Source organism: Onychostoma macrolepis, chromosome 06, assembly GCF_012432095.1.
Source record: "Onychostoma macrolepis isolate SWU-2019 chromosome 06, ASM1243209v1, whole genome shotgun sequence".
In the NCBI taxonomy this organism is placed as follows: domain Eukaryota; kingdom Metazoa; phylum Chordata; class Actinopteri; order Cypriniformes; family Cyprinidae; genus Onychostoma; species Onychostoma macrolepis.
In genome coordinates this window covers 8,960,323-8,970,802 of record NC_081160.1, presented here as the reverse complement: position 1 = coordinate 8,970,802, position 10,480 = coordinate 8,960,323, and the positions used below count along the sequence as shown (strand labels likewise).

Genomic DNA, 10,480 nt, shown 5'->3' with positions numbered 1-10,480 from the left:
TTTTAAAAAGGTTGCTTATCTATAATTTAAAAAGGGTTAATTAAAAAAAAATTCTGTAAATATATTTTTCCAACAACAAAGAACTACATTAAATGTGGCCAAAATTAGACAAATTTCTTTTTTTTTAGTTTGCAGTTTTATTAATATATGGAAATGCTCGATTTAAAAATCCAAGGTATGTGAACGTGCAGTTTCTACTAATAACTGCCCAACAACATTTTAATTAATTTCCACACATGAATAGCATCTCATTTCTGTTTTAAACATATAAATGAAAACTTATTTTTCAGCAGATAAACATCTGTATTTAACACCTGTTATTATTTATTGCATAATAACACAACTTATATTGACATTACACTTTGACAGCACTTAACAAAACATGATAAACTATATATGCAAACACTTTATGCATGCCCATTACTAACATTCTAAAATGTTCTAAAACACTAGAATAAAAATTTTAAAAACAAAACAAAACCATATTTACAAAGATTTTTTGCAAGGTCACAAATCCTCATAAAAATGAGAATGGTTATAAAAATCCTTAAGAAGCAATGCAAAAACATTGTGGGGAAAAAGCTAAAAATTTACAAAAAGAGAAGGGACCGAAGAGGGACACCACCACTTCCTGAAAGCCATCTCAAATAACATCTCTTCTTTTGAGTTAATACAGCAGAAAATGTAAAGGTCAAAATGTTTAGTCATCAAATGTGTAGTTGGGGTTGACCACCAGCGTAACATCTTCCTCCTGGGATTCTTTTCCACTGGACTCAGCTGATCCTTTCAGCCCAGACTGTGTCAGCTCAATCAAAATATAATCCTGATGAAGATAAAAGTGAATACATTTTTTGTTATAACACTTAATGTAGTCTCCACACAAAATATTCACATATAACTTATTCATAAAGAAATTTAAATCACACGAAAATGTTTCCTTACATAGTGAACCAGTCTGTAGATAATTTTCTCGATCATTGCCTTCTTATTGATGAGTTCCATTTCTGAATCGATCTCTGTTTCGATTTCCTTCAGATACCAGTTCACTACTTCACTCTTCTGAAGCGCAGTCTCGTCCTCGGCTAGGAGAAATGGCACAATGCAAATTAGATTCCTGTGGGCTGTGTTTGTCTGAGCTTGTCATGTTGCAGTTTGTGTTAAAAGTGCATAATAATTGCTGAAATGACAGTCTGTTTAGACTTGTACAGAGCGCTCACCCTCCTCAGCGTGACGCAGATGTAGCACCAACAGGTTAGAAATGCGTTTATACTCTGCAAAGGATAGTCGCAGCGAGGGTTTGGCGCTTTCACCGTTGACCCCGTGACCGTTAATACCATTTGTATGCTCATGACCATTCACTTCTCCATTAACATCTCCATTCACACCGTTAGGTGCATCATGCCCTAAAAAGAGCAAGAAAACAGAGAAGTATGTTTAAAACAGACTTTTTGACTCTAAGGCCCCCTTTGTACAAAACAATATTCAAGTCTAGGCTTATATGTACATCTGGTTCTTCTCTTGTAATAAAAATATGCTCAAAAATTATTTTTTTTATTTGTTTTTGTTGTATTTTAAAGGGATAATCCACACAAAAAATGAAAAGTCTGTCATCATTTAATCACCCTCATGTTATTACAAATCTGTACGACTTTCTTTCTTCTGTGGAACACAAAAGAAGATATTTTGAAGAATGTTGATAACAAATCAGTTTCGGTTCCCAACATTCTTCAAAATATCTTTGTGCTCCACAGAAGAATGTGTGTCATACACGTTTGGATCAACATTAGTGAGTAAATGATGACAGACTTTTCATTTTTGGGTGCACTATACCTTTAAGTAAGAATAATATGACTAAATTTTAATAAATCTAAGACTTACTGGGGCCCCCAGTTGAGAAATATTGTTTTAGAAGCATGTTGTACTTGATTTAGATTTATCAAAATTACTTCATTTAGAGGCTGAATGAAGTGTTTACACATCTGGAAACAGAGAATGACTCTACCATTCATCTGATTGTCATCTTCTTCCTCCTCCATGGCCTCCTCTTCCCCCTGATCCAGATTAATATCAGGGGTCTCGACCCGAATAATAGACTTGTTCAGCAGCCTGAAAGCCTCTTTGACATGCTTTGGCTGAACCTAAAAGATAGAAACAAGAAGACAGTATTAAGGAACAATTGGTGACAGGCTGTTGAATTGAAAAATAATACACACTCGAGGTGGTAATGTGCGCCTTTCAATTGTGTTCAGCAGTAAACTGTATATTTAACTGCTTTAAAAACAGTAACATTACCACCTTGCTAGTAAGAAATGTCTTCTATTATTTCTATACATGTGTATGTTTATCTCTGTGTGTGTGTCTGTACAGTATGTGTGACCGTGTTAAGAGACCACGTAGAGAAGGCGGAAGAAGAAAAGCATGCTTTCCATAGACAAGAGGTAATTCAATTGGAAAAAGATGGAAATTGTCTGTCATTCTTAACCTATTGTTAGTCATACTTGTTTGCTTAGTGAGTGTGTTTGTGGGTTTTGGTTCATTTTCTTTTAAAGGCTGCAAGGACCTTTGATATAACTTTGTAATTTGCTGTCGACAGACCTGGAACTACTAAATAGCTTAGAACGTTTACTATTACATTATTAAAATCAAAAGTTTGTCTGTTAATATTAATGGACATGAGCTGACAATCAACTAATATTGATATTTATTTTAGAGATTAGCTAACCAAAATCATTTCAGAAAACAAAAATCATGTTCTCGTCTTTCGATTTTTTTCTATACACACCTCATCACAACAGTGCATCCTTGCCATGCTCTCAGAAAGACGAATCAAGCTTTCCAGCTGGCGGACTGTGATCCTCCAAGCTGATTTAGTGACTCCTGAGCCGTCCCGCTGTCTCAGACGCTTGTACTGCTCCACAATGAATTCCTCAGACTCCTTAGAGATCTGATACCACACACACAGATCGAGACACAGTTAAATAGCTGCCATTGTGACAATGTAACAGCGTGGCGCCAAATACCAGTCCTTACAAAAATTGTAAACAAAGTGTCCAGGTGTGTAGATCTGAACCAAACTCGGTTCAAGCATGCACCTGCTTGAATTAAGTCTACATGAGATAAATATTTTGTGGCTGTTCCCTATTTCAGCCAGTAGGAACATCAGGAAGAATGAAGATGAGCTGTCCTGTCGCTCACCTTTGGTTTGAACTGGCGAGCAAAAAGCAGGTATCTGCGAATCTCATCTAGACTGTAGACACGTTCGACAGAATTCTCAATTCTGGAGTGGAGATCCACTATACGTCTGGCAATGGCATAATCAGTGACCTGAAATAAAAGACAGAGGCATTTACTAACATCCTGTCTACGATCATCTTCATATGCTGTCGCATCGTTGGTCAGAACACACATACTCTTACCTCATTGCAGTCGTCTACCAGGATGAAGAAGAGATCAAAACGTGACATGATGGGTGCCGTCAGGTTGATGTTCTGTTTGAGAGATTTGGAACGGTCGTAACGTCCGCCCACTGGGTTTGCTGCAGCCAAGATGGATGTGCGAGCATTCAGAGTGGCCTACAATTTGACAAAATTAGTCTTTTATGGAACAAGTATAAAATATCTTAACTACAGTGGTCAGGGGTGTGCAATATATCCCGGTAGACATGATAAACCTGTAGATCTCTGTATTATCGTCTCTATTGCAGTTACATTGACACTGCAGTGTTGCATTGTCAAAAAAAAACAGTCAAATATTCTAAGTTATTACAAAATGCCTCTCTTGGCAAGTATTTACGTAAACACAGTTGGTTAGGTCTTAATTTAACGTTAACAGCTGGAAAGAAATGGATGTGTAAGTATATTAGTTCCGTGCATTAAGTCTTCAAGTGACAGCAGCCAAATTTGATCTTCCACCCCCAATAAATGCCTTATTATAGGTCTTTACATCCAAACTGCTAGTAGAAATATGTCCCAAATGCACTGATGATAGTTTAAGCTAATACGTGACCTATAAATCTGCATTTTAATCTTTGACTCTCACCTTGACCCCTGCTTTGGTGATGGAGATGGTCTGTTGCTCCATAGCCTCGTGGATGGCTACTTGGTCTCTCGTTTCCATCTTATCAAACTCATCAATGCAGCAAACACCCTATGGACAACAATATCAGATCAATAGGGATTTCAGTGATTCGGGACGTACAGGGACTTTACACAAATAATTTGTAAAGATAAACTCACATTGTCAGCCAACATGAGCGCTCCGGCTTCAATGACAAACTCGTGTGATTCCTCATCTCTCACCACAGCAGCTGTGAGACCGGCCGCGCTGGAGGCTTTACCGCTGGTGTAGACCGCACGGGGACTGAACTCCTCAACATGTCTGAATAACAGCCAAACAGTGAGAACTAATACATAATGACAACTAATCCTTTTTAAACACAATTCGGAAGGAAATGTAAAAACTCTCTGCAATGTCAGTATATTACACCTTATTCCCTTTACATTTAAACCCTCTAAAAATACTGACTGATATATGTCCAAGAATAATTACATTAGTATAGTCTGTTAACAGTGCTCTTGCTTTACAAGACAAACAAGTCTTACTTAAGGAACTGGCTCTTGGCTGTGCTGGGATCTCCCACGATGCAGACGTTGATGTCTCCTCTCAGAGATGTGCCCTCCATGGTGGTTTTAGGAACACCTCCAAACAACATGAGCAGAATCCCCCGCTTTACCTCATCATTACCTGAAAACAACAGATTTCATATCAGAATCATACGATGTAAAAAATGTTTAGTCAAGACAACCTAAAATTTAAATCTATTTTGATGACTAAATCAACACAACTACATTTGGTTACACCACTAAACGTAACTTCAAAGAACAGATCAGGTAGAAATAGCTCTTTAAAGAGTTAGTTTCCCCAAAAATGATCATTTACTCATCCTCATGTCATTCCAAACCCATAACATCTCTGTTCATCCTTGCAAATAGAGACTTCCATAAAACGTTTATAAAGAGAATCCACATGAATCAAGCGATTTAATCCAAGTCTTATGAAGAGACACATATAGACATTGATCGATGCACATACATAGAGCACATCAAATATGGTAAACAGCAGCTAAAATGTGCTTGCTTGATCTGCCAGATCCGCTTGGTTCATATGGATTACTTTTACAATGTCTTTATGAACTTTTTAAGGCATCAAAGTTTTGGGGAATGGGCTTCCAAAAAAATGATCTTCTTTCATTAAAAAGTCTACATTTGTGTTTTGAAGATTAATATATATATTATGCAATTATAACAACGCGAGGTTGAGTAACTGATTTTAGGATTAACTATTCATTCAAGGTAACAACTGCAAATTTTCAATTTTTACAATGTTTCTTTATCAGCATTATATCAGTCAAACCACTCTCCTGTTACTGGTATTGCCACTGGCCACTTGACCACTAATATATGAATTCATTTTGTTAGCATCAATTTGTGTTTGTGCCCAACTTAGAATAACATTGTTGTTCATAGTCACTAACCATGAATGGTAGGGAAGAGGCTAGTGCAGAGGTTGTGGTAGAGGTTTTTATCTTGACTCATCTCAAACACCTTCTCCCATTCCTGTACCGTCATCTGTTTCTTGATACTCTCCGCCGTCTGCTCCTCATCCCGGATCTCCTTTCCGCCAAACTACAAACAGAGACATCCCATTAAAATAATCTGGAGTAACAGAAATGAGACCTCCATGCCTACATTGGGCTTGACTCTTACTCTGGGATTGGTGGGGGCTACGTGGCATGCCAAGAAAGCAAGTTTGTAGGAAAGTTCTCTGACACCCAGCGCTTTAAGCCCACGGAGACCCTCATTCTCGTAACCTTGCACCCCAGCTGTACGAGAGCTGGTCTCAGCACGCACACCTGAAACAAACATAATCAATACTCAGACTCACAACTGCTGTATAAACATCAGTGATGGCCGACTGGATGAGAGGTGTGTACCTGGTGTGGACAGCTGTGATACATCTGGCACAACGATGAGGGAGCCAATAAAGTCACATTTATCACCGGCCTGTGCCGACTCCACAGCCTCGGCCCGCAGAATCACCTCCATACTACGAGGTATGGAGCCCCGTGGCAGCTCAGCCTGTGTCTCCTGGATACGCACCTGGAATCAAGGCAAGTAAAATGTCAAAATACACTAACAACAGTACAGCAGCCAACAATGGCACAGGGCTAGTATGATGAAATGTCATCCTGACAGAGTGCAACAGAATAGGAAAGATTTAAAAAATATATAACATTCAAGCATCGGGATATTACTTTTTGGCTCTTCCTGTATAGGGCTGCACAATTAAAACTGAAGTTGAAATAATGGCTTAGTGCAATTATCCACTCGCAGACACCGTGATTTAATTAAATAAACATGTGCTCCATGTTTCAGAGAGACAATATTAGACTGTTTTTCAAAGTGAAATAATAAAATAGTAATATTTTTTGTTTTTATATTTTCATTTAATAATAACCACAACTAATGCAATTTTAAAGCATATTTGTATGTAATCATAAAATATTTGGCCTAACTATGCAGCCATAAAAACCAGCACAACAAACCTTGTGCTTTTTTTTCCAATTTCATTTTAAATAAAAATTGCAAAAAAAATTTTTTAATCAGAAATATCACAATTAGCTTTTAAAATAGAAATTGTTCAGCCCTATAACACTAGAAACTGACATAAGAAACATCTGTTGAAGCAACTTTTTGTTTTTATTACTGATTTAATTTATAAAAATGTTATTGCAAATTATCTTGTAAAAAAAAAATAGCTTTTGACAATTCACCTATATATTGCATTAAATATTTTGCAGAAAAATGGCAAATTTCTAATTATTTCCTCCAGGTCTAACCAACTGAAAAATGTCCTTACCAATGAGACATCATCAACTACAAAGAAGCCGTTTTGAACTTTACCTATACATGCTCTGCACTGTAACTTTTCCATCATTTCAAGACAGGAAAGGGGACCAAAACACATAAAAGTCGATGGCTTTCTGTCATACCTTCTGGAAGTCGATGAATTTAGATTTGTTTGTATCCAGGAGAAACCGTCTACGGTTGTTGCACACAGGATTGCGGCAAATGCTCGGCTGTGTGTATTTAAACTGCTGCTCCACGTCCTTTATCACTCCCTGACAGTCCAAACACAGGAAGGTCCCGCTCACCAGCTCGGGGTGAACCGGGTGAGTACGGACAACCTGGCCACTGATGCGCACCAGTGAGCCAACCTTCACCACGGTCAACTCACGGATCCTGCAGGAGCCCAGAACAGGAGCACATTCGTTAAGGAGGCATTTCTTCAAAATAACGAGAAATTGATATATTGTTTTGTCAGACATACAGTATTTTAGTTTTAAATGATTAATTAGTAACGCAGTCTTCGAAATTCTCTTTACTTGTGTCTGGTTGGTAGATCCTGGAAGGCAACATAGAATTCCTTTGAGGTAGGAACTTCTCCATGATCCCGAGCAAAATTACGCACAGCACGGCACAGGTAGGGGTAAAGTCTAAAACAAACCATAAAAAAGTTTTACTTTATACATGCAGATAAAAACAATGTGTTATCAATTTAATAAAGCAGCTTTTTAGTTGCCAAAGCCTCTGCTGAATGCAAGTCAATTTGCACTACATACTCATATTACACACACTATTTTACACAATAACTACACATCTGAGATTATGCATTTATATTTATGCATTATGTGCTACATGATAATGTTTCAGGGTTTTAAGCATTAATAATTAAATGACTTTGTACTTATATTTCAACGGTAAGATGACTATAGCAGAGTATAATTCAAAAGCAATGTATGAAAACAATTTATATTTTTCTTTTGGCTCCTTTCACACCTGTAGAACTCCTCCTGGATGGCGGTTGCCAGTTCTTGATTAAAGCCCTCCAGGTCTGTAAAACTGACCACGAGTGTGTTCCTTTCCGGCCGGATCAACTCCTCTGCGTCCCGCAGGTACTTCACTTCTCCATCACTATTCTGAAACCTGCGGAGCGGTACACAACAATATAGTGTACAATTCTGATCACGACCAAAAATGTATACAAATCACACGAAAAATATATTTATTATACGTTATAGCAAAGATAATGCATGTTCACGTGCACGGCTGTGTAATGTTCATGCAAACATACTAATTCGACAATTCCATATAAATATATTTGTAGTTTGACATAAAATCATACGACTAATGTTAGTGTACAATAGTGTAATGTTTCATAGGAAATATTGTAATTATTCTAACGTATCGGTTACGCATCGTGTAACTTTCATGATACTGAGGAACAATAAGAAGCACTGCATTTACGTTACTCACTCTTCCAAAAAAGCCTGGAATAATTTTTGGCATTTTTCCGCCAGGTCGTCCTTGATCATCTGACCAGCATTCGGATTTGTTCCATGTTCCATAAGATCCATTTTTTGTAATGAATTGTTATTACAAAGTTATAACAGCAATGTACTCTCTGTCCCGTCTAACACAAGAAGCACACGAGCTGTTTCAGAAGATTTCGCGCGAAATGCTGTACCATGTGATTATTTTCGCGCCACCAGGATCCAATCAGATTCTTGCTTTTCGGTGCTGCCACTACAATTGGACTATAGTGGCCAATCATTCTCGAGCTTTCTGTTCGGGGGCCATGGCATCATCTTGAGGTCAGCCAGTTTTCATAAAGATTTAAACAATAGAGAAATGCCAAGAATTGAAAATAGGAAAAGTAATAGTTAATATGAAATGATGAAATAGGGGTTAACTTACTCAAAACGGGCGAAGCTTAGTGTCTTAAAAGTTTGATTGATCAGGTACAGTATCAGACCCATACAGCGCAAAAAGTATAAATAATAATCTTGCTGTTTTAACAACCCCATTATGTATTCGTAATAAAGTGGCTAAAACATGAAGTTGGCAAGTTGTTACGTGGCATTATGTCTAAAAATATGTAGTCGCGGAGCGACAGTGTCACGTGATACCTGATACTATTCTCTGCACTATAGTACTTTGTGACTACTGAATGGGGCATTATTTTGCAATTTTATAGAAATTGCTGTGTTGGATTTTTATTTATATATTGTGATAGTATTGTAGCCTCGTTTAAAACTTCAAAATACAATTTACTGGCTTTGTACAAAGTATCAATACAGCAAAACAAAAACTTGTAACAGTTATTTGAGACATCACTTGCCACCCGCCGTTACTTTTTCACTGGTCTCGCTTCTGGTCATCTGCCTCATTTAATGACTTAAACAAATTAAACAAAATTATTCTGTCTTTTGCTTTTCAACACGATGTCCTAATTGGCGCAGTATGTATTGTCATTTTCAAGGAAGTGCATTGTGTTAACAGTAGATGGCGCTATTATTATATTATATGTAAACAGCCAGCTTTTTAATCAAGCCAGGAGATGGCGCCAGAGAGTTCATTTGTGGTTAAAAAAATACCAAACATGCACATACAAAACATGAAATGAAAAATGTGCCACAGTAATATTTTTATAAGGCAACATGAAGTATTTTTTAAAATGTGATTGTTTTACTCTCACAACAGCTAAAATCATAGGGCTTGTGGTAAAACAACAAATATTACATCGTATTTAACAGATAATGAATAGATTGATTTCAAAATATACCAGTCAAGGTTGTGGTAGTTCTAATTGTTTGAATCTAGCCACTTTAATTGTCTGCTACTAGAATGAATTGCTCTTTGCAATAAATTTTACTTAAGTGAAAACAAAAAGAAGAAAATGTGTTGCAAAAGGCAATTCACTGTAGTCTGTCACTCTATTACAGAGTAATCTGATTTATTTTCATGTGAAACAGGATGTTCAGTGAGAAAAAAAAAAAAAAGTATGGTGGGACTTTACATACCAAAACATAGGAGCACCAAATGAAAGTTTGCCAAAACAATGTCTAAATAACTATTCATCTAGTAATTAACATTATCCAAAAGTCAAAACAAGTCATTTTAGACAAAACTAGACAAAGACTTTCTTTGGAACAACATGCACAGATAAGTAATGAACAATACGGTCAGAAACATGAAAAAGTAAATAGGCTATGGTCAATTTTGGCAATGTTGGTCTGTTGCTAATGATAAGTATTGTAAAAGCATTACATTAAAACTCTGATTTGAGGCCTTCAGAAATACAACCATTAAGGTTTTAGTCATTCTGAAACTATACGTTCTAGATTCATTCATTTTTCTCAACAAACTAATAGAGGTAACAGATGTTGTTCACAAGTTTCGGTTATTAGATGTGTGTGGCTGGAAGACTTTGTGGACAGATTTGTACCTGGTAGTTTGGTTGGGATAAAAACCACACTTGCTGGTCGATCATAGTAACAAAGAACACATTTTTGTGGTATGTATATGAATGTATGTGTCTGTGAGAGTGTTTAGTTTCTATTGGGCGTATCCTGAGTTGT

General features: G+C 36.9%; 1 protein-coding gene across 1 annotated transcript; it reads right to left on the bottom strand.

The window, feature by feature from the left end:
* Window positions 1-133: 133 nt before the first annotated feature.
* Window positions 134-8,587, bottom strand: mcm6 (minichromosome maintenance complex component 6). The gene is made up of 17 exons (XM_058778852.1): window positions 8,376-8,587; window positions 7,899-8,045; window positions 7,445-7,555; window positions 7,052-7,301; window positions 5,993-6,158; window positions 5,766-5,911; window positions 5,534-5,684; window positions 4,602-4,743; window positions 4,236-4,377; window positions 4,039-4,146; window positions 3,417-3,572; window positions 3,196-3,324; window positions 2,783-2,944; window positions 2,003-2,138; window positions 1,218-1,403; window positions 943-1,082; window positions 134-823 (listed from the first exon to the last, which is right to left on the bottom strand). The coding sequence occupies exons 1-17, from the start codon at window positions 8,474-8,476 to the stop codon at window positions 701-703; spliced, it is 2,496 nt and encodes an 831-aa protein (XP_058634835.1). The 5' UTR covers window positions 8,477-8,587; the 3' UTR covers window positions 134-700.
* Window positions 8,588-10,480: the final 1,893 nt, after the last annotated feature.